Below are 23,748 nucleotides of genomic sequence, written 5' to 3'. Positions count from 1 at the left end.
TGGGACTAGCATAACACACAGGATATGTCAATGCTTTATGCATACATCTCTAACAACTGGACACAGACTCCCTCTGCATCTTCTTATGGACAAGCAGTACTGGGTGGCAAATTCACCTTTGTCAGTTGGGGAATTATTTGAGACAAATGTTTGTCACACTTTGGAAAGTAGCACCTTTCAAACAATGTTTACATTTAGTGACGTTTGGATATTATATTGGTATTTTTGTCTTTGTATTATATGTACATCTGGTTCAAGATGAAGTTGATCAAAAATATATCAGACCAATGAAGTACTGTAGTAGTGTTTTGGGGTGGCCTAGGTCAGGAAAGTAGCCACCATATCCCATAGAGATTTATCCTGTTTGTGTGTTATGTGATTGTATAATATTAAAGCCCTCAAATGTTTAATCGCTTAACATTATGACTGATTCTATTATAGTCATGGTTTATCCAGTCTGCCATCTAAATACAAAGCAGATGTCACTATAGTACCACCGGGGGGAAGCAGTAGGCAGAGAATCCAACAGCCATTCCTGTTCAATCTCTTGACACAAAACCCCACATCACAAAATGGAACCTTCCTCTACTGGCAGTAAACCCCCTCTGTTTGAAGTTATATGAAGCCATGGTTCAGTCCATCTACTAACCAACAGCATTTATTAAGCCCATTTGTCATGAAACCATCATATTCAGATACCATTCTTAAATACCAGCAATGGCTAAACACAGCAAATAGTGATATACATTCATTTATATAAATGAGAATCTTGTAGGTATATTTAAGATGGCTATACAGTACACGTTCATGTGAAAATACAGAAACAAACTTAAAATGTTAACAGGAACTACCATTATCATTTCTCAGTGTAATATACACTAATGGACGTCATATTCCAGTCGGAGAACTGGAACCTGCCGCATGTGGAACTTCTCCTGTCTGTCCCATCCCTGGTCATGCGTTACTCAGATCCTCCAGCGTTCTGGAGCTGATGCTGCCTTGTTTCCTGTAGAAGACGGGTAATAGTCACTTTTCGGTGGAAGATATGTTGGTATTTGACCCATTTCAAGCCATCATGTGATCCAAATAATTTGTTTGGTAACATTTCACTTAAGCATGTATCCCTAGCCTTATATTGTCTTATACAATTACAAGAGCACTGTGAAGTTCTTTCAACTTCCGACAACAGAGACTTGTGGGTAACGTACCGTAGCTCTTCCAGACAGAGTTTGTTCCTGAGCCGGACATCCTCACTGATGGGGTAGAGCAGCAGTATCAGCAGGCCTGTTACAATGAAGGCCACCGGGGCGGCGCCGATGAGCAACTTCAGAGTGTAGGCTACTTGAGCAGGCTGCCTGCACGCCCCTGTGTCATAACCCGCGAACCTGAAGATACAGGTACACACACACACCTGTATCAAACACAGTAAACCTGTAGAGATATATACACACACACCAGTGTCATAACCTGCAAACCTATAGCGACGTATACCTGTATCATACCGATAGTTACACACAGTGCCAGTTGCATAAACAATAATGGACTGCAATGGAATGCCTATATCTGTGAGCGTCAGACTTGTGTTTGTGTTTCTCTCTATACATCTCACTCCTGTGTTATTTAACTGACTTTGTGTTCTGGTGTCTGTATCACTCCAAAGGAGATCCCAGAAGTATCGTTTACTTGTTTGTGTTTATCCTATGTTTGACTCATTTGAGGTAAAGCATGGTTACTCCTAAGGAAATGCCATTTTCAGTTCTGAATATCTGTAATACTCTTGTGTTCATGTCTGTCTGTCTCACTCGAGGCAGAGGGTGGACACTCCCAGGGAGATGCCGGCAGCGAACTTGGTGAAGAACACGTAGAAGGAGTAGAAAATGGCCTCAAAGCCTTTACAGTGGGGGTTGGCCAGACGGAAGTCATCCACCACATCTGGCAGCATCGACCTGAAACACAACACACACACACACACCGATACTACATCAAGACATCGGCCATCAACAACTCATAGGCCGACCTCATCATCACGTTGTACAACCAGCCTCGATGACCCCGTCAGTCTGATGAGGAGCAGTCTACTTATAGCGCTAGAGGGTAAAATGTCTATAATAATGCTTATATAGCGCAGAGATAAAAGGATCTGGTGAAACGACTGCTACTAATAACATGATACGATGATGAAGCTAGCTGTAGCTGAGCCGCTCTGACCACAGACGGGGAATCACCAGAAAAACAGACAGACAGACACATCATGGCGACCCCACTGGATATGCCCTGTCATTTAGAGAGGGAGGGGAAGGATGGAGGTGAACGAAAGGAGGGAGACAGGAGGGCGAAGCGCACAGAGGGAGGTGAATGTGCTATAAACAACAGTCAAATACAGGATGAAAGTGGAGACTGTAGCCGCCCCTGAGGTTTATAGACCCATCTCATTCATCAACATGACATCATCGCCAGGCATGACTGTATCATGCCAGGGGGTGAATGGACAGAGAAACGGGGAGACTGCTGATATTTTTGGCACTGTTATGGCTACTTCAAAACTACTGCTGCTATTACTGGGCTACTAATTCTGTGACGGTGGCTATTTTACCATACCAAAGAATATGTTTCCTATTGTTACTATCGCTACAACCACTGGCTAGTGCTAGTGCTATTACAACTACACTATATTTACAGAGGACCTTTGTGCCAGCCCAATTCAAATGATCTCACCATGGTAAGAGGAGTGATGCGGCCACACTGAGTCCAGAAGAGACAGCCACTACATAGGCTACGACCAGGTTAGGGATGAACACCAGCATCACGGTGAACGGCATGATCCACTGGACAGAAAGAGAAGTTCAAAAAGTTTTGCCGAAAGAAATAACCTGTTTGTCCACAAGGTGGCACATTCTTATGATCAGCGGAATACCAATAGCACTCAGTCCCAGACACTTACCGTGATGCCACAGAAGGCTGCCGTCTTCTTGCCAAACCTCTCCAAAAACCACTGCCACAGAGGGATGCTCACTACTGCAGATACCTGCGAAGAGAGATATATAATCTGCACTCTAGACTATAACATTGCCTTTGGTTATGAGTACTCTCAAATGTCATATAAAACCATGCACAGATGTCTCTGGATGATTTGGTTGACATTTCTAGTTCCTCACGTCAAGATTAAGCCTTTCATGAGACAGTGGTCTGTATTATGTAAGGATCTTAACATTGATCTAGGTCTAATCTCTGTTAACCAAGAACCAAAATCGCACAATTACATAGTCTGTCTACGAGAGATTAATCTAGGTCCGAAACCAGAACTCACCAGGATGGTCAGTACAATGTTCTGGAAGTGGTCTCTCAAGTCCACTGCGTACGTACAGAAAAGGACAAAGTTGCTCTGCACCAACTGGAAATCAGATCAGATATCACACACATTCATTCTTTAGAAATTATTCAGCATATTCAGCACTGTCCCACTGTGCCAAGTCACTGGAGAAGCTCCTGACTTCCGTCTGAAGCAGCAGATTCATCCCTGCTATTGAATGATATATAATCCTTCTTTTCTGTTCAAAAGAGAAAAGCTTTATGAGATACAGCAGTTGAGAGGTTTGAGGTGAAATCTAGCAAAGCTGTGCGATAAAGCTCAGAGTCAGTGCAGGGCTTTCTATGCTTTCAGAGAAGGCCTTGAGATTTATACAATTTATATTGTCGTTTTAAATATATAGATATATTTTTCATTTCTATTTATTATTTTCAACAATATTTCAATGATATTGTAATCCTATGATTATTTCCAATTCTGAAGTGAAAAAAAGATCCAATCAGGATTTTTCTCTGCGGAGATAAATCTAAATAAATGGACGTCAATGAGAGTGTTGAATTTGGTCCAAGAAAAAATGTAATTGCTAATTTGTTATGTGAGGCTTATTTGATCAATTAAAAGTTTAGTAATTGTTAGGTTGTTACGAATGCACTGATATAAGTGGAGCCTGTTGTCATAGAGATAGATAGAAAACTCATGAATATAACCTGTTTTAACATGGACATTACCATTGAGGGCTTCCAACATTTTAACATAGTAAACTGGTTGGGGATGCTTATGAGTTGGGAGCAATCCGCCAATGAAGAAAATGTCCTACTTTAAAATGGAGATAGCCTCAATGGCGCTGCCCATGATGTCACAGACGCTATAATGGAACAGATACAAAGATGAGTCCTCTATTTTAATCTTTATTTAACCAGGCAAGTCAGTTAAGAACACATTCTTATTTTCAATGACAGCCTGGGAACAGCGGGTTAACTGCCTGTTCAGGGGCAGAACGACAGATTTGTACCTTGTCAGCTCGGGGGTTTGAACTCGGAACCTTCCGGTTACTAGTCCAACGCTCTAACCACTAGGCTACCCTGCCGCCCCTCTATCTCTATGGCCTGTTGTTCCCACACGCATCTGCCCTTTTATTGGCTAGAATGGTTCCACCTGATCCCGTCTCCTTTCGCATTACTTCCAGCTTTGAGGACATGCATTTCCATTGCTAGAGCGGTAAATCAACTGTCTTGTCAAATATAATAGGCCATATTTGATTGAAGGCAACTGCCATAGAGAGCAATACTAGTGGCGCCGTTTTGTAGACACTAACTCCGCCATGGTTCGTTGGACCATGGGAAAATGGATATTGTTTTTGTAAGGTTTTTGAATAAATGCCAAGAAAAGGTATGTGGTAAACACAAGTTTTTGAGCTCTTATGTCTTTTGTCCTATGAGATCATCTTAATCAGCTAACGTCCCTTTTTGTGAATTTTGAAGCATTTATGTAATTTTAAAAAAGCACATGAAGCCCTTAAAATGCTTCATAATTCATAAAAGTCATGTTAACTGACCGATATTACCTCATAGAACAAAACATATAAGATCTCCTAAACCTCAGACATTATTTTCAGCGTTTATCCCAAACCCTATTCATTCCCCATTCATTTTCCCGATGGGAATGGCTGCACAAACCAGAAGTCATTAATTTCCTTTTTTAGGACTACGACCTGACGAGCTCTATTCAACTGTATTATGGCAGAATTTTGGAGTGAAAGTAGAATCAACCAATCACATTTCGACTTCTAATGGATGGGACGGTTTCTACAAAAACATATGGACACCTCTGCCATCTCAAAGGTCGAAAGGTCACTGCGCAATAGACAGCAATAGTAATGGCATCTATTTTGTAGGCACTAACAGAGGCTAACTCCACCATGGCTCGTTGGCCAAAGCCTATAGAGAAATTCATGTTTTTTTCTCAGTATTTTGGGATAAATGTGTCACACCCTGATCTGTTTCACCTGTCCTTGTGCTTGTCTCCACCCCCTCCAGATGTCACCCATCTTCCCCATTATCCCCTGGGTATTTAATCCTGTGTTCTGTGTCTTCCTGTGTTAGTTTGTCTTGAATGAGCCAAGTCAACCAGCGTGTTTTTCCACTGTGCACCTCCCGTTTCTATTCTCTTTTGCTCTTCCTCCCGGTTTTGACCCTAGCATGTTTTCTGGACTCTGTACCCGCCTGCCTGACCATTCTGCCTGCCCTGACCTCGAGCCTGCCTGCCACACTGTACCTCCTGAACTCTGAACTGGTTTGGACCTTTTGCCTGTCCATGACCATTCTCTTACCTACCCCTTTTCCTTTTGGATTATTAATAAATATCAAAGACTCAAACCATCTGCCCCCCGTGTCTGCATCTGGGTCTTGCCTTGTGCCCTTATAAAATGTTGAAAATAAGTTCTGTGGTAAACACAAGCTTAGGGAATCTTATACATTTTGTTCTATGAGATAATGTTCATCAGCTAACATCAATTTGGAATTTTTAAGTATTTATGTAATCAAAACAAGCACATAAAGGCTTCATAATTCATAAAGGTCATGTTAACTGACTGATATCTCAGAGCAAAACGTATAAGACCTGCTCAGTGGCATGTATTCATGGATGCCATGGGAGGCCAGACTTCCCCCAATATTTGCTTAAGCTGAGCTGTTGTTGTCCAAGGGAGGCCAGTTTGGATTTGGATTTACAACAATCAAATCACATCCTAAGCAAAACGTCATCATTGTTGGAAAAACATGTCTGTTTCTGGTTTGTGCTGTCCTGCAGTAGCTAGCTTGCTAAATTGTGGAGGAGATGGGGATTTGGACCTGTGGTTTTGACTTAATTATCTGTACCAGCCTCCACTCTTCTGGGAAGGCATGTTGGAACATTGCTGCGGGGACTTGCTTCCATTCAGCTACAAGAGCATTAGTGAGGTTGGGTACTGATGTAGGAGGATTAGGCTTGGCTCGCAGTCCAATTCATCCCAAAGGTGTGCGATGGGGTTGAGGTCAGGGCTCTGTGCAGGCCAGTCAAGTTCTTCAACACCGATCTCAACAAACTATTTCTGTATGGACCTCGCTTTGTGCATGGGGGAATTGTCATATCTATTTATTTCATTTGTATTTTATCTTTATTTAACCAGGTAGGCCATTTGAGAACAAGTTCTCATTTACAAGTTCTCATTTACAACTGCGACCTGGCCGAGATAAAGCAAAGCGGTGCGACACAAACAACAACACAGAGTTACACATGGAATAAACAAACGTACAGTCAATAACACAACAGAAAAAAATCTATATACAGTGTGTGCAAATGAGGTAAGGCAATAAATAGGCCGTAGTGGCGTAGTAATTACAATTTAGCGATTAAACACTGGAGTGATAGATGTGCAGAAGATGAATGTGCAAGTAGAGATACTGGGGTGCAAAGGAGCAAAAAGTAAATAACAATATAGGGGTGAGGTAGTTGGATGGGCTATTTACAGGTGTGCTATGTACAGGTGCAATGATCTGTGAGCTGCTCTGACAGCTGATGATTAAAGTTAGTGAGGGAGATATGAGTCTCCAGCTTCTGTGATTTTTGCAATTCGTTCCAGTCATCGGCAGCAGAGAACTGGAAGTAGAGGCGGCCAAAGGAGGAATAGGCTTTGGGGGTGACCAGTGAAATATACCCGTGCTACGGGTGGGTGCTGTTATGGTGACCAGTGAGCTGAGATAAGGTGGGGCTTTACCGAGCAAAGACTTACAGATGACCTGGAGCCAGTGGGTTTGACGACGAATGTGAAGCGAGGGCCAGCCAACGAGAGCGTACAGGTCGCAGTGGAGGGTAGTATATGGGGCTTTGGTGACAAAACGGATGGGACTGTGATAGACTGCATCCAATTTGTTGAGTAGAGTGTTGGAGGCTATTTTGTAAAAGACATCGCCGAAGTCGAGGATCGGTAGGATGGTCTGTTTTACAAGGGAATGTTTGGCAGCATGAGTGAATGATGCTTTGTTGCAAAATAGGAAGCCGATTTTAGATTTAATTTTGGATTACAAATGTTTAATGTGAGTCTGGAAGGAGAGTTTACAGTCTAGCCAGACACCTAGGTATTTGTAATTGTCCACATATTCTAAGTCAGAACCGTCCAGAGTAGTGATGCTGGACGGGCAGACAGGTGTGGGCAGCGATCGTTTGAAGAGCATGCATTTAGTTTTACTTGTATTTAAGAGCAGTTGGAGGCCACGGAAGGAGAGTTGTATGGCATTGAAGCTCGTCTGGAGGTTAGTTAACACAGTGTCCAAAGAAAGGCCAGAAGTATACAGAATGGTGTCGTCTGCATAGAGGTGGATCAGAAAATCACCAGCAGCAAGAGCGACATCATTGATGTATACAGAGAAAATAGTGGGCCCGAGAATTGAACCCTGTGGCATGCCCATATTAACTTGCTTGACCATGCTGCATGTCTTGTAACTGTTTGTTACATGAAATATTTTCTTTGTGGACTTCACTGGACAGATTTTGCTCTCTGGTTTTGTGATGAAACAAAACAAAAATGAAACAAACTTATGTTTAATTTCATTTTCTCTGCCACAGCTTTGGTTGCCACAGCTTTATTGTAAACTCGGCAAAAAAATAAATGTTTCCCTTTTTCAGGACCCTGTCTTTCAAAGATAATTCGTAAAAATCCAAATTACTTCAGATCTTCATTGTAAAGGGTTTAAACACTGTTTCCCATGCTTGTTCAATGAATCATAAACAATTAAGGAACATGTACATGTGGAACGGTCGTTAAGACACTAACAGCATACAGATAGTAGGCAATTAAGGTCACAGTTATGAAAACTTAGGACACTAAAGAGGCCTTTCTACTGACTCTGAAAAACACCAAAAGAAAGATGATCCAGGGTCCCTGCTCATCTGCGTGAACGTGCCTTAGGCATGCTGCAAGGAGGCATGAGGACTGCAAATGTGGCCAGGGCAATACATTGCAATGTCTGTACTGAGAGACCCTTAAGACAGTACTACAGGGAGACAGGACGAACATCTGATCATCCTCGCAGTAGCAGACCATGTGTAACAACTCCTGCACAGGATCGGTACATCCGAACATCACACCTGCGGGACAGGTACATGATGGCAACAACAACTGCCCCGAGCTACACCAGGAACGCACAATCCCTCCATCAGTGCTCAGACTGTCCACAATAGGCTGAGAGAGGTTTGTCTGAGGGCTTGTAGGCCTGTAGTAAGGCAGATCCTCACCAGACATCACAGGCAACAGCATCGCCTATGGGCACAAACCCAACGTCGCTGGACCAGACAGGACTGGCAAAAAGTGCTCTTCACTGACGAGTCGCGGTTCTGTCTCACCAGGGGTGATTGTTGAAGGAATGAGCGTTACACTGAGGCCTGTACTCTGGAGTGGGATCGATTTGGAGGTGGATGGTCCATCATGGTCTGGGGCGGTGTGTCACAGCATCATCGGACTGAGCTTGTTGTCATTGCAGGCAATCTCAACACTGTGCGTTACAGGGAAGACATCCTCCTCCCTCATGTGGTACCCTTCCTGCAGGCTCATCCTGACATGACCCTCCAGCATGACAATGCCACCAGGCATACTGCTCGTTCTGTGCGTGTTTTCCTGCAAGACAGGAATGTAAGTGTTCTGCCATGGCTAGCGAAGAGCCCGGATCTCAATCGCATTGAGCACGTCTGGGACCTGTTGGATCGAAGGGTGAGGGTTATGGCCATTCCCCCCAGAAATGTCCGGGAACTTGCAAGTGCCTTGGTGGAAGAGTGGGATAACATCTCACAGCAATAACTGGCAAATCTGGTGCAGTCCATGAGGAGATGCACTGCAGTACTTGTCCCCACTGTTTCATAAGGTGTTTTTTTTCATCTGTTTTTTAAAATCTGTTCTGGATATTAGGACTGTGAAGAGACCTCATGTGGCATGTATTGTGGGGTATGCATGGGTGTCTGAGCTGTGTGCCAGTAATTTAGACAGACAGCTCAGTGCATTCAACATGTCAATACCTCTCATAAATAAAAGTATTGATGAAGTCAATCTCTCCTACAATTTCAGCAAGGAGAGATTGACATGCATATTATTAATATTAGCTCTCTGTTTACATCCAAGGGCCAGCCGTGCTGCCCTGTTCTGAGCCAATTGCAATTTTCCTAAGTCCTTTTTTTTGTGGGACCTGACCACACGACTGAACAGTAGTCAAGGTGCGAAAAAACTAGACCCTGTAGGACCTGCCCATTGATAGTATTGTTAAGAAGGCAAAGCATCGCTTTATTATAGGCAGACTTCTCCCCATCTTAAAGACTTCTCCCCATCTTAGCTACTACTGAATCAATATGTTTTGACCATGACAGTTTACAATCTATGTTTACTCCAAGCTGTTTAGTCATCTCAACTTGCTCAATTTCCACACTATTTATTACAAGATTTATTTGAGGTTTAGGGTTTAGTGAGGGTTTTGTTGTACAAATACAATGCTTTAGTTTTAGAAATATTTAGAGCTAACTTATTCCTTGCAACCCACTCTGAAACTAACTGCAGCTCTTTGTTGAGTGTTGCAGTCATTTCAGCTGCTGTGGTAGCTGACGTGTATAGTGTTGAGTCATCCGCATACATAGACACTCTGGCTTTACTCAAAGTCAGTGGCATGTCGTTTGTAAAAATGTAAAAAGGGGACTAAACAGCTACCATGGGGAATCCCTGATTCTAACTGGATTATATTTGAGAGGCTTCCATTAAAGAACACCCTCTGTGTTCTGTTAGGCAAGTAACTCTTTATCCACAAGCGGTACACAGGGGCAAGAAAAAGTATGTGAACCCTTTGGAAATACCTGGATATCTGCATAAATTGGTCATACAATTTGATCTGATCTTCATCTAAGTCACAACAATAGACAAACAGTCTGCTTAAACTAATAACACGCAAACAATTATACGTTTTCATGTCTTGATTGAACACACCGTGTAAACGTATGGTGAACCCTTGGATTTAATAACCGGTTGACCCTCCTTTGGCAGCAATAACCTCAACCAAACATTTTCTGTAGTTACGGATCAGACCTGCACAACAGTCAGGAGGAATTCCTCTTTACAAAACTGTTTTAGTTCAGCAATATTCTTGGGATGTCTGGTGTGAACCGCTCTGATGCCACAGCAATTCAATTGGGTTGAGGTCAGAACTCTGACTGGGCCACTACAGAAGGCGTATTTTCTTCTGTTCAAGCCATTGTGTTGTTGATTTACCTCTGTATTTTGGGTTGTTGTCCTGTTGCATCACCTAACTTCTGTTGACCTTCAATTGGCGGACAGATAGCTTTACATTCTCCTGCAAAATGCCTCGATAAACTTGGGAATTCATTTTTCCGTAGATGATAGCAAGTTGTCCAGGCCCTGAGGCAGCAAAGCAGCCCCACACCATGATGCTCCCTCCACACCATACTCCACCTTTTTTTTCTCCACACATAGTGTTGTGTGTTCCTTCCAAACAAATCAACTGTAGTTTTATCTGTCCACAGAATATTTTGCCAGTAGCGCTGTGGAACATCCAGGTGCTCTTTTGCGAGCTTCAGACGTGCAGCAATGGGGTTTTTGGACAGCAGTGGCTTCTTCCGTGGTGTCCTCCCATGAACACCATTCTTGTTTCGTGTTTTACATATTGTAGACTCATCAACAGAGATGTTAGCATGTTCCAGAGATTTCTGTATGTCTTTAGCTGACACTCCAGGATTCTTCTTAACCTCATTGAGCATTCTGCGCTGTGCTCTTGCAGTCATCTTTGCAGGACAGTCACTCCTAGGGAGAGTTGCAACAGTGCTGATATTTCTCAATTTATAGACAATTTGTCCTACCGTTGACTGACTATTAGAGATTATTTTGTAACCCTTTCCAGCTTTATGCAAGGCAACAATTCTTAATCTTAGGTCTTCTGAGATCTCTTTTGTTTGGAGCATGGTTCACATCAGGCAATGCTTCTTGTGAATAGCAAACTCAAATTTTGTGAGTGTTTTTTATGGGGCAGAACAGCTCTAACCAAAATCTCCAATCTCGTCTCATTGATTCGACTCCAGGTTAATTGACTCCAATTAGCTTTTTGCACGTATACTGCCTCTCCTGCCTCTAGGTCATCAGGCTGATGATTATCCTGCACACCTGTCACCATCGTCAAGCGCACCAGCGCCTCATGACGCTCACCTGGACTCCATCGCCACCTTGATTATCTTCTCTATATCTGTCACTCCCCTTGGTTCTTTCCCCAGGTGTTATTGACTCTGTTTTCATGTTGGTGCATTGTCTGTGTTTCGTGTTTATTTATTAAAAACACTCACTCCCTGTACTTGCTTCCTGACTCTCAGCGCACTTGTTACACTTTTGGAGAAGTCATTAGCCTAGGGGTTCACATACTTTTTCCAATCTACAATGTGAATATTTAAATTATATATAACCCAATATTCAATATAGACAAGAAAATACAATAATTTGCGTGTTATTAGTTTAAGCATACTGTGTTTGCCTATTGTGACTTAGATGAAGATCAGATCAAATTTTATGTCAAATCTATACAGAAATCCAGGTAATTCCAAAGGGTTCATATACTTCTTCTTGCCACTGTACAAGGGATGACCCAACTTTCAAGAATCCCTAAGCTAACAAGAGCAATGTTGTTAACTTGTGGATTCTTGAAAGTCGGTACAATCCTTCTACACCACTTGAATGAAGAAGATAAATTCAATTTTTGTCAACTCCGTAAAACATCAACTCCGTCAGACTTTTGTCTGAGGGCTGAAAAATCCTTATTGAATATTTTTATTGGGGATTTCTAAATTACACATTTTCTATATTTTACAAATGCTTTTATTTTTCGAGGCAAAAACACTGTCCTTTTTTGAGTATTTGTTGACTAACCCCTTTCTTTTGTCATTATTATAAAAATATATATTTGTATCACTGTTCTGCAAATTATTTTATGTGCTCGATCTAATGGATAATGTTTGCTTTATAAATATTGTTCTATATCCTGAATCTAGAAAAACATGCTAAAATGCTAACGAAATTTGCCCTGGAACATTATATAGCTCTATAAATTAAAACAAAAATAAGTTTGGAAATTTGTGTCACATTTGTTTATATTCTAAATGATAGAATTAAACAAGGCCTTTAAACAGTTGTTGGACAATACTAGTAAATATGAAATGCCTTTTATGATGTCTGACAAAGTTGGCATGAATCCAGTTAGTTGCATTTTATGATTTTATTTTTTTACACGTGTGACATGATTTGACATACAAATCATTAAAATCCAAACGGAAAATATTTACACTAGAAGCAACCTAATATCACCCAGTCAAACTCTCAGTCATTTAGTAAGTTCACTATTCTGCCATTCTGTTTTGTAAATTGTTTTGGTACAATAATGTTATTCTCCACTGGGTTTTTATTGTTGTGCATCCCATAATTCTTGATTTGTATATCATTTAAAAAATCTTAACGTGAAAATGTTCAATAGAGTAAGTTGTTATTGATGAGTAATGAACATCCTGTTTTAAGAATGTGGCCAAACATTTCCATCCATTTTTATAGTAATTTTATATTACGGATACTTTGGTCTATCAAAATATATATTTAAAATGTTGTCAATATTAAGACAAATATGTGGGGGGAAAAGTCGAGACTTTCCCGTCTTGTAAGAATCCCTGAGCTATATATCTCAGAAAATAACTTCCGTGTGAAACATTGTTGCATTTAAACTTTTAGATCACAGATTATTTTGTGTGCTGAACGTGAAGAAGATGTTTGCAACGTGATGTAATAGCTATACATTTCGACTGGTGAAAGCTTAATGGTTGTGTTTTTGTCTCCTTATCATTGGAATCTACCTGCTTATTATGTCAGAGTGAATGTGCTGCTTATTCTTTAACTTCATGCTGTGAGTGACAGCTGTCTTTCTATCGGCCCTCTGTGGTATCGGCCCTCTGTGGTATCGGCCCTCTGTGGTATCGGCCCTCTGTGGTATCGGCCCTCTGTGGAATCGGCCCTCTGTGGAATCGGCCCTCTGTGGTATCGGCCCTCTGTGGTATCGGCCCTCTGTGGTATCGGCCCTCTGTGGTATCGGCCCTCTGTGGTATCGGCCCTCTGTGGTATCGGCCCTCTGTGGTATCGGCCCTCTGTGGTATCGGCCCTCTGTGGTATCGGCCCTCTGTGGTATCGGCCCTCTGTGGCATTACGGACACTGTCCTTTCAGCATCGCACGCCTGTTACACTCACATCCTTGAATGTGTCACTGCTGTCGCTTTTGGTGATAGTGAAGGCGCTAGTCTGTGCAAGCAGTGTGCTGGTTGTTGCCGGCACATTATCTGTACGGGTGGCAGCCAAAAGCGTGGCTCAGCCTCAGGCATGTTTGATTCATATGTGTCCATTAAGTGATGCAATGTGTCTGTTATTATTCTTGATTTGAGAGTTTGGTACAATGTGTTGGAAGATCTTATTCTTTTTCCACCGAAAGGCCTAGATCCAATATCAGTTCCAATACGGTACACCGTTGACTCAACCAACCATGCGATGCCAACCATACAGAAAGAGTCTCACAGAACTGAGTGGCTGAATGTAGGGAGAAGTCTCATAATGATAACAACAAGCAGATATTACATCAAAGTAATGTGATAATGTGCTGTCGGACTGTCTATCTTCGGTTGGATTTGGAGCTGAGAGAGAGATGCTCTCGGGTGTATTTACTCAAACACACTGAGTGTTCTATTTCTATTGATCAAATCAACATAGCCTGCCTGCCATTCAATGTCTGGAGCCATTCTGAGGGTGGCAGGGAGGGCCCAGCCATAACAGCACATTACCCACACATTACCATCCCAATGTGAGTGTCATGTCTGAGAAGAGGTGTATTAATAAAGTTGTGCCTACCTGAATGGCAACAGAGATGAAGAGGAAGGCAGCAGTCAAACTGAGGTAGGGGCTGTGTCGCATCACCAGGATGAAGCCCTTGTGGAACGGGATCTGCTTCTCCGTCTTCGAAATGTACGGATCTGTGCGAGGGAAAAAAGGAATAAGATCTGAAAGTGTCAAGAGACAGTTTCTTTGGTTTCTGTCTTCTACCCTAAACCAAGCCCAGAAAGCACCATGCATTTTGTGATGAAAGAATATACAGGAGCATGAGTGAGACACGGGGGGATTTCACTTCCAATCTGGCAACCCTGTAGCTGCCCCTGCATTGCAGCATTGCTATGCTCTGTCTGTTCCACAGGGTTTGCCACTACAGAGAACCAGAACTAACAGGTTCACTAGTGGTGAGGTCAGCAGTTCACTGATAGCCTCCATGTGCATGAAAAAAAAAAGATGTATTCATTTTTCTGACCTATTATTTTAGCAGGGAGTCCCATTGCGACCAAGGTCTCTTCTCTTTTGCAGGTGAGCCACGCATCTCACAATTGCACAGAGATATGGGGGTAGATTCTCTCCTTTTACACTTAATAGTTAATTCTTTATTGTCCTTTTTTTCTCTGAGCTAGATAATCACTGGATAAGGCTGGAGCTAGCTAAATAGTCTAAAAACAATGTGACTGAGTGCTACTGCGCTTACTGGTACTTTGCAAATGAGGTTAGAGTGAAATATGAGAGGGGGAAGAGAGCACACACACTTGCTGGGGAAAAGTGTGCACAAACATACACACACATGGGCTTCCAAGGGGCGCAGTGGTCTAAGGCTGCGTCACTACAGATCCTGGTTCGATACCGGATCTGTAGTGTTGTGAGACCCATGAGGCGATGCACAATTGAACTAGCGTCGTCCGGGTTAGGAGAGGGTTTGGCCGGCCGGGATGTCCTTGTCCCATCGAGCTCTAGCAACTCCTGTGGTGGGCCGGTCGCATGCACGCTGACACGGTCGCCAGGTGTACGGTGTTTCCTCCGACACATTGGTGCGGCTGGCTTCTGGGTTAAGCGAGCATTGTGTCAAGAAGCAGTGCGGCTTGGCGGGGTCATGTGTCGGAGGAGGCGCGGCTCTCGACTTTCGGCTCTCCCAAGTCCGTACAGGAGTTGCAGCGATGAGACAAGACCGTAACTACCATTTGGATATCACGAAATTGGGGACAAAAAGGGGTACATTAAAAAAATATTATAATAAAACACACATGCAAAACACACAGACTCACCATCTCTCTCTTTGACTCCCAGGAACATGACCACAGTGCAGATGAGAAACACTCCTCCTATCACACCTGCAGCAATCATATACACCTCCTTCTGCAAGAGGATAAAAGTAGAGAGAGAAAACAATCATATACTGTACACCTCATTCTAGAGCATATACACCTCATTCTACAATGAAGATAGAGAGCATATACACCTCATTCTACAAGGAGGACAGTGAGCATATACACCTCCTTCTACAAGGAGGTTCGAGAGCATATACACCTCCTTCTACAAGGAGGATAGAGAGCATATACACCTCCTTCTACAAGGATAGAGAGCATATACACCTCCTTCTACAAGGAGGATAGAGAGCATATACAACTCCTTCTACAAGGAGGATAGAGAGCATATACACCTCCTTCTACAAGGAGGATAGAGAGCATATACACCTCCTTCTACAAGGAGGATATACACCTCATTCTACAAGGAGATAGCATATACACCTCATTCTACAAGGAGGATAGAGAGCATATACACCTCCTTCTACAAGGAGGATAGAGAGCATATACACCTCCTTCTACAAGGAGGATAGAGAGCATATACACCTCCTTCTACAAGGAGGATAGAGAGCATATACACCTCCTTCTACAAGGAGGATAGAGAGCATATACACCTCCTTCTACAAGGAGGATAGAGAGCATATACAACTCCTTCTACAAGGAGGATAGAGAGCATATACACCTCCTTCTACAAGGAGGATAGAGAGCATATACACCTATACAACAACTCCTTCTACAAGGAGGATAGAGAGCATATACACCTCCTTCTACAAGGAGGATAGAGAGCATATACACCTCCTTCTACAAGGAGGATAGAGAGCATATACAACTCCTTCTACAAGGAGGATAGAGAGCATATACACCTCCTTCTACAAGGAGGATAGAGAGCATATACAACTCCTTCTACAAGGAGGATAGAGAGCATATACACCTCCTTCTACAAGGAGGATAGAGAGCATATACACCTTCTACAAGGAGGATATAGAGCATATACACCTCCTTCAACAAGGAGGATAGAGAGAATATACACCTCATTCTACAAGGAGGATAGTGAGAATATACACCTCCTTCTACAAGGAGGATAGAGAGCATATACACCTCCTTCTACAAGGAGGATAGTGAGAATATACACCTCCTACAAGGAGGATAGAGCATATACACCTCCTTCTACAAGGAGGATAGAGAGCATATACACCTCCTTCTACAAGGAGGATAGAGAGCATATACAACTCCTTCTACAAGGAGGATAGAGAGCATATACACCTCCTTCTACAAGGAGGATAGAGAGCAAATACACCTTCTACAAGGAGGATAGAGAGCATATACTGTCAGGATTTGGCCAGGGTTGTTCCGTGTTTTTGTCAGTAGATGTCCCCATTGTGCTTTTTGTCCCTGTGTTTTTCCCTTGATTCCCATTATTGTTTGCACCTGTGTCTCGTTTCCCCTGATTGTATTTAAACCCTTTGTTTCCCTCAGTTCTGTGCTCTGTGTTTGTATGTTGGCACCCTGCCCTAGTGTTCTGTGTGCTCTTGTCGATTCCGGGTGAAGTTCTTGTAGTATTCTGTTTTTTGTTTTTGTTTAGTTTTAGTGAGTTTCTTTTTAGGTTTTTTTGTTTTACCTACCACCTTTTGGATTTGCCATTTTTTATTTTAGGAGTTTTTCTTTATTAAATACACCGTCTTAAGTACTGCTGTGTCTGCCTCATCTTCTGGGTTCTGCTGTCTATTCGTGGCTCAGTTGGTTAAGTGACTGTTTCTCACTCCGGAGACCCAGGTTCAAAACCGGGTCCTGACAGAAACACAGAGCCAAAAATGAACCCAGAGGCAGCCAGTTCCCAGGACCTTTTTGCCACGCTGTCCCACCACCAGGAGACTGTCCAACGCCACGAAGCCGCCCTGGTTCAGCAAGAGGCCTTAATGGCTAGACATTCTCATCTTCTGTCGGAGATGCTGACTTCCATTAAGCAAGTATCTGATCGACTTACCCCGGCAACAGTTCCCGTCCCAGTACCTCAAGTTCACGTACCCATGGCAGTTAACCCCCTGGCTGAACCTCGTCTTCCACCTCCCCAACGGTTCTCAGGTGATCCAAGTGCTTGTAAAGGGTTTCTCACTCAATGTTCTCTCTCCTTTGAGCTGCAACCCTCGTCATTTCCCACCGACCGGTCTAAGATCGCATATATCATCACCCTGCTGTCGGAAAAAGCCCTGGCCTGGGCTACTGCTGTGTGGGATGCCCATAGTTCCTGCTGTGCCAGCTACTCTGCCTTTGCTGAGGAATTCAAACGAGTGTTTCAAGGCCCAAGCAGTGGTTCTGACTCAGCCAAACAGCTCCTGACTCTCCATCAAGGTTGGCGCAGCGTGACGGACTATGCCATCCAGTTCCGCACGGTGGCAGCAGCGAGTGGCTGGAACAACGAGGCGCTCACGGTGTGCTTTCTGAAAGGCCTTTCCGACACTATCCAAGATGAACTGGCCACTCGGGAACCACCGGACAATCTCGAGTCCCTGATCAAGTTGGCCTCACGCATTGACCAGCGTCTGAGAGAGAGAGAACTCAACCGTAGACCTCTAGCCCCTATCAGTCCCAGCTCCGAGTCCCCACCTTTATCATCACTGGCTCCACCGGAACCCATGCAGATTGGACGCATCTCCCAGGCTGAGAGAGACCGCCGGATGAGGGAGCGACGCTGTCTATATTGCGGCAAACCGGGCCATTTCCGTTCCACGTGTCCCGGGCTCCAGGGAAACGCTCTGTCCCGTACAGACCGGGGGAACTGTAACGGGAAACATAACCTCCTCCCATCCGTCCAACTCCCGTCTGCTCATTCCAGTCACCCTCTCCTGGGACAACCACAAGCTTCACCTTCAAGCCTTGGTAGACTCTGGAGCCGCAGGTAACTTCATGGATGGTGTCTGGGCGAAGAAGAATGGCGTTCCCTCTGAACCTCTAAGTGACCCCATGAGGGTTACTACATTGGATGGAAGCCCTTTGGGATCTGGACTTGTCACTCATGTCACTACCTCCTTGAGACTTTCAGTTTCACAACACCAGGAATTGATGAACTTTCATTTGATCTCCTGTTCCGAGTTCCCTCTCGTCCTTGGATACCCCTGGCTTCACAGCCATAACCCTCACATCGACTGGTCTGTGGGCACTATCAAGCAGTGGGGTCCTACGTGCCAAGCTACTTGTATTTTCCAGAATTCCCGAGTTCTACTCCCGAGTCTTTAGAATCCATCGATCTGACCCGAGTTCCCGAGTGTTACCATGACCTCAAACTGGTGTTTAGCAAACAGAGGGCCACCATGCTACCACCCCATAGATCTTACGATTGCCCCATCGACCTGTTTCCGGGCACTTGCCCCCCAGGGGTCGGATCTTTTCCCTATCTCCACCCGAACGAGCTGCTATGGATACCTATATCAAGGACTCTCTGGAAGCAGGCCTCATGCGTCCATCCACCTCCCCGGCGGGAGCAGGGTTCTTCTTTGTGGCCAAGAAAGACGGTGGGTTACGTCCTTGCATCGACTACCGGGGACTCAATGACATAACCGTCCGTAACCGTTACCCGCTACCCCTTATGGCCACAGCCTTCGAGCTGCTCCAGGAAGCAGTTGTTTTCACTAAGCTTGACCTGCGGAACGCATACCATCTTGTGCGGATCAGACCTGGTGACGAGTGGAAGACCGCTTTCAACACGCCTACTGGTCACTATGAATACTTGGTGATGCCCTTCGGCCTGACCAACGCCCCAGCGGTGTTCCAAGCGCTCATAAACGATGTGCTTAGGGATATGCTTAACATATTTGTGTTCGTTTACTTGGATGACATCCTCATCTTTTCGAGCTCCCTTCAAGAACACACTAAGCATGTCAGACAAGTACTCAAACGCCTCCTGGACAGCCATCTGTACGTTAAGCCGGAAAATGTGAATTCCATTCATCCCGAGTACAATTCCTGGGATTTGTAGTGGAACCCGGTCGAATCCAAATGGACCCTAGGAAGGTAGGGGCGGTAGCGGATTGGCCCACCCCCAAATCCGTTAAGGATGTTCAGCGTTTCCTGGGCTTCACAAACTTTTACCGCAAGTTCATCAAGAACTTCAGTTTGGTGGCAGCTCCTCTCTCAGCTTTAACCAAAGGTGGCAATGCAAGGTTTTCTTGGGGAAGAGAAGCTGAGACGGCCTTCCAAGGACTCAAGCAGCGCATCCTCTCTGCTCCCATCCTGATACTACCGACTACGGATGAACCATTTGTGGTGGAGGTAGACGCATCAGAGGTTGGTGTTGGAGCTGTCCTGTCTCAGAGGGGTGAAGACAAGAAGCTTCATCCGTGCGCTTTCTTCTCACACCGGCTTACCCCGACTGAGAGGAACTACGATGTGGGGATCGTGAACTCCTAGCGGTTAAGATGGCATTGAAGGAATGGAGACACTGGCTCGAGGGGGCTTCTCACCCGTTTCAAGTGCTTACGGACCACAAGAATCTGGAGTATATCCAGCAGGCGAAGCGATTGAACTCTAGACAAGCTAGATGGTCTCTTTTCTTCAATCGATTCCAGTTTATCCTCACCTATCGGCCCGGGTCGAAGAATCTCAAACCGGATGCCCTGTCCCGAGTCTACGCTCCTGCCATTCGAGATGACACGGACATGCCTGTCCTTCCTGCTGCTAAGATTGTGGCTCCGATCTCGTGGCAAGTTGAGGATACCGTGAGACGTGCTCAAGCTAGCGAACCGGACCCTAAAGGAGGTCCTGCCAATCGGTTGTTTGTCCCCAAGGCAGTGAGGACTCAGGTCCTTCTGTGGGGGCACTCCTCTCGCCTCACCTGTCATCCGGGCGTAGGTCGCACCTTGGAGTTCATCCAGCGTAAGTTCTGGTGGCCTACCATAAGAGAAGACGTTGCCACTTTCGTCAATGCCTGCCCCGTGTGCTGCCAGGGCAAATCTTCTCACCTCCGCCCTCAAGGACTCCTTCACCCTTTACCTGTTCCCCACAGACCCTGGTCCCATATATCATTGGACTTTATTACTGGACTTCCTCCATCCCATGGCAATACTACTATCCTAGTCATAATCGACAGGTTTTCAAAGGCGGCCAGGTTCGTCCCTCTGACTAAGTTACCTTCTGCCAAGGAAACGGCTGAGTTGGTAATTAATCATGTGTTCCGAGTCTTCGGCATTCCTCAAGATGTGGTTTCTGACAGAGGTCCCCAGTTCGCCTCAAGGTTTTGGAAGGCCTTCTGCCAACTCATGGGGGCTTCTGCCAGTCTATCTTCAGGGTACCATCCGGAGTCCAACGGCCAAACAGAGAGGATGAATCAAGAGCTGGAAACCACCCTCCGATGTATGACTCGTGACAACCCGTCCACATGGTCATCCTTTATTGTTTGGGCCGAATACGCGCACAACACCTTGCGCTCCTCCTCCACTGGTATGTCCCCGCACGAGTGTCAGTTTGGCTATGCTCCTCCATTGTTCCCGGACCAGGAGGCAGAAGTCAGAGTGCCTTCAGCCTTGAGATTCGTCAGACGCTGTCGGCTTATGTGGAGGAAGACCCGTCTTAATCTGATGCGTTCCTCACAGAGGTATCAACAACAAGCCAACAGACGTCGCCGTCCCGGGCCTACCCTGCGCCCCGGCCAGAGAGTCTGGCTCTCCACAAGAGACTTACCTCTACGGGTGGAGTCTCGCAAGCTGTCCCAAAAATACATCGGTCCCTTCAAGGTTGCCAGGAGAGTTAACCCAGTTTCTTATCGCCTACACTTACCCAAATCCCTTAAGATTAATCCCACATTTCATGTGTCTTTGTTAAAACCTGTTGTTTTTTCTCCCCTTGTCCCGGCAGACAGACCTCCCCCTCCGCCTCGTGTCATTGGAGGCCAGCCGGCTTATACCGTCCACCGGATACTGGATTCCCGCCGGGTGCAGCGGTCCTGGCAGTATCTGGTGGACTGGGAAGGCTACGGTCCTGAGGAGCGCTCCTGGGTTCCTGCCAAAGACATCCTGGACCCTGACCTCATTCGTCAGTTCAGGGTCCTCCACCCTGAGAGAGCTGGTAGGAACGTCAGGAGCCGTTCCTAGGGGGGGGATTCTGTCAGGATTTGGCCAGGGTTGTTCCGTGTTTTTGTCAGTAGATGTCCCCATTGTGCTTTTTGTCCCTGTGTTTTTCCCTTGATTCCCATTATTGTTTGCACCTGTGTCTCGTTTCCCCTGATTGTATTTAAACCCTTTGTTTCCCTCAGTTCTGTGCTCTGTGTTTGTATGTTGGCACCCTGCCCTAGTCCCCTGATTGTATTTAAACCCTTTGTTTCCCTCAGTTCTGTGCTCTGTGTTTGTATGTTGGCACCCTGCCCTAGTGTTCTGTGTGCTCTTGTCGATTCCGGGTGAAGTTCTTGTAGTATTCTGTTTTTTGTTTTTGTTTAGTTTTAGTGAGTTTCTTTTTAGGTTTTTTTTGTTTTACCTACCACCTTTTGGATTTGCCATTTTTTATTTTAGGAGTTTTTCTTTATTAAATACACCGTCTTAAGTACTGCTGTGTCTGCCTCATCTTCTGGGTTCTGCTGTCTATTCGTGGCTCAGTTGGTTAAGTGACTGTTTCTCACTCCGGAGACCCAGGTTCGAAACCGGGTCCTGACAATATACACCTCCTTCAACAAGGAGGATAGAGAGAATATACACCTCATTCTACAAGGAGGATAGTGAGAATATACACCTCCTTCTACAAGGAGGATAGAGAGCATATACACCTCCTTCTACAAGGAGGATAGTGAGAATATACACCTCCTACAAGGAGGATAGAGCATATACACCTCCTTCTACAAGGAGGATAGAGCATATACACCTCCTTCTACAAGGAGGATAGAGAGCATATACACCTCCTTCAACAAGGAGGATAGAGAGCATATACACCTCCTTCAACAAGGAGGATAGAGAGCATATACACCTCCTTCTACAAGGAGGATAGAGAGCATATACACCTCCTTCTACAAGGAGGATAGAGAGCATATACACCTCCTTCTACAAGGAGGATAGAGAGAGCATATACACCTCCTTCTACAAGGAGGATAGAGAGCATATACACCTCATTCTACAAGGAGGATAGAGAGCATATACACCTCCTTCTACAAGGAGGATAGAGAGCATATACACCTCCTACAAGGAGGGTAGAGAGCATATACACCTCCTTCTACAAGGAGGATAGAGAGCATATACACCTCCTTCAACAAGGAGGATAGAGAGCATATACACCTCCTTCTACAAGGAGGATAGAGAGCATATACACCTCCTTCTACAAGGAGGATAGAGAGCATATACAACTCCTTCTACAAGGAGGATAGAGAGCATATACACCTCCTTCTACAAGGAGGATAGAGAGCATATACACCTCCTTCTACAAGGAGGATAGAGAGCATATACACCTCCTTCTACAAGGAGGATAGAGAGCATATACACCTCCTTCTACAAGGAGGCTAGAGAGCATATACACCTCCTTCTACAAGGAGGATAGAGAGCATATACACCTCCTTCTACAAGGAGGATAGAGAGCATATACACCTCCTTCTACAAGGAGGATAGAGAGCATATACACCTCATTCTACAAGGAGGATAGTGAGCATATACACCTCCTTCTACAAGGAGGATAGATAGCATATACACCTTCTACAAGCAGGATCGAGAGCATATACACCTTCTACAAGCAGGATCGAAAGCATATACACCTCCTTCTACAAGGAGGATAGAGAGCATATACACCTTCTACAAGCAGGATCGAGAGCATATACACCTTCTACAAGCAGGATCGAGAGCATATACACCTTCTACAAGCAGGATCGAAAGCATATACACCTACTTCTACAAGGAGGATAGAGAGCATATACACCACCTTCTACGAGGATAGAGAGCATATACACCTCCTTCTACAAGGAGGATAGTGAGCATATACACCTCATTGTACAAGGAGGATCGAGAGCATATACACCTCCTTCTACAAGGAGGATAGAGAGCATATACACCTTCTACAAGGAGGATAGAGAGCATATACACCTTCTACAAGGAGGATAGAGAGCATATACACCTCATTCTACAAGGAGGACAGTGAGCATATACACCTCCTTCTACAAGGAGGTTCGAGAGCATATACACCTCATTCTACAAGGAGGATAGAGAGCATATACACCTCCTTCTACAAGGAGGATAGAGAGCATA

General features: G+C 44.6%; 1 protein-coding gene across 1 annotated transcript in view; it reads right to left on the bottom strand.

Moving 5' to 3' along the window:
* Positions 1-636: 636 nt before the first annotated feature.
* Positions 637-23,748, bottom strand: part of mfsd2b (MFSD2 lysolipid transporter B, sphingolipid) — a 43,789-nt gene continuing 20,677 nt past the window's right edge. The window contains exons 8-15 of the mRNA XM_064924800.1: positions 15,503-15,593; positions 14,256-14,377; positions 3,308-3,391; positions 2,942-3,025; positions 2,716-2,825; positions 1,803-1,946; positions 1,209-1,385; positions 637-1,006 (exon numbers count right to left, since the gene is read on the bottom strand). Coding sequence (XP_064780872.1) covers positions 955-1,006; positions 1,209-1,385; positions 1,803-1,946; positions 2,716-2,825; positions 2,942-3,025; positions 3,308-3,391; positions 14,256-14,377; positions 15,503-15,593 — 864 coding nt within the window. The 3' untranslated portion in view covers positions 637-954. The remainder of the gene's footprint in view (positions 1,007-1,208; positions 1,386-1,802; positions 1,947-2,715; positions 2,826-2,941; positions 3,026-3,307; positions 3,392-14,255; positions 14,378-15,502; positions 15,594-23,748) is intronic.

This window comes from Oncorhynchus masou, chromosome 19, assembly GCF_036934945.1.
Source record: "Oncorhynchus masou masou isolate Uvic2021 chromosome 19, UVic_Omas_1.1, whole genome shotgun sequence".
Classification (NCBI taxonomy): domain Eukaryota; kingdom Metazoa; phylum Chordata; class Actinopteri; order Salmoniformes; family Salmonidae; genus Oncorhynchus; species Oncorhynchus masou.
The sequence above is the reverse complement of the archived record's forward strand: the minus strand, read 5'-3'. Positions and strand labels throughout refer to the sequence as shown.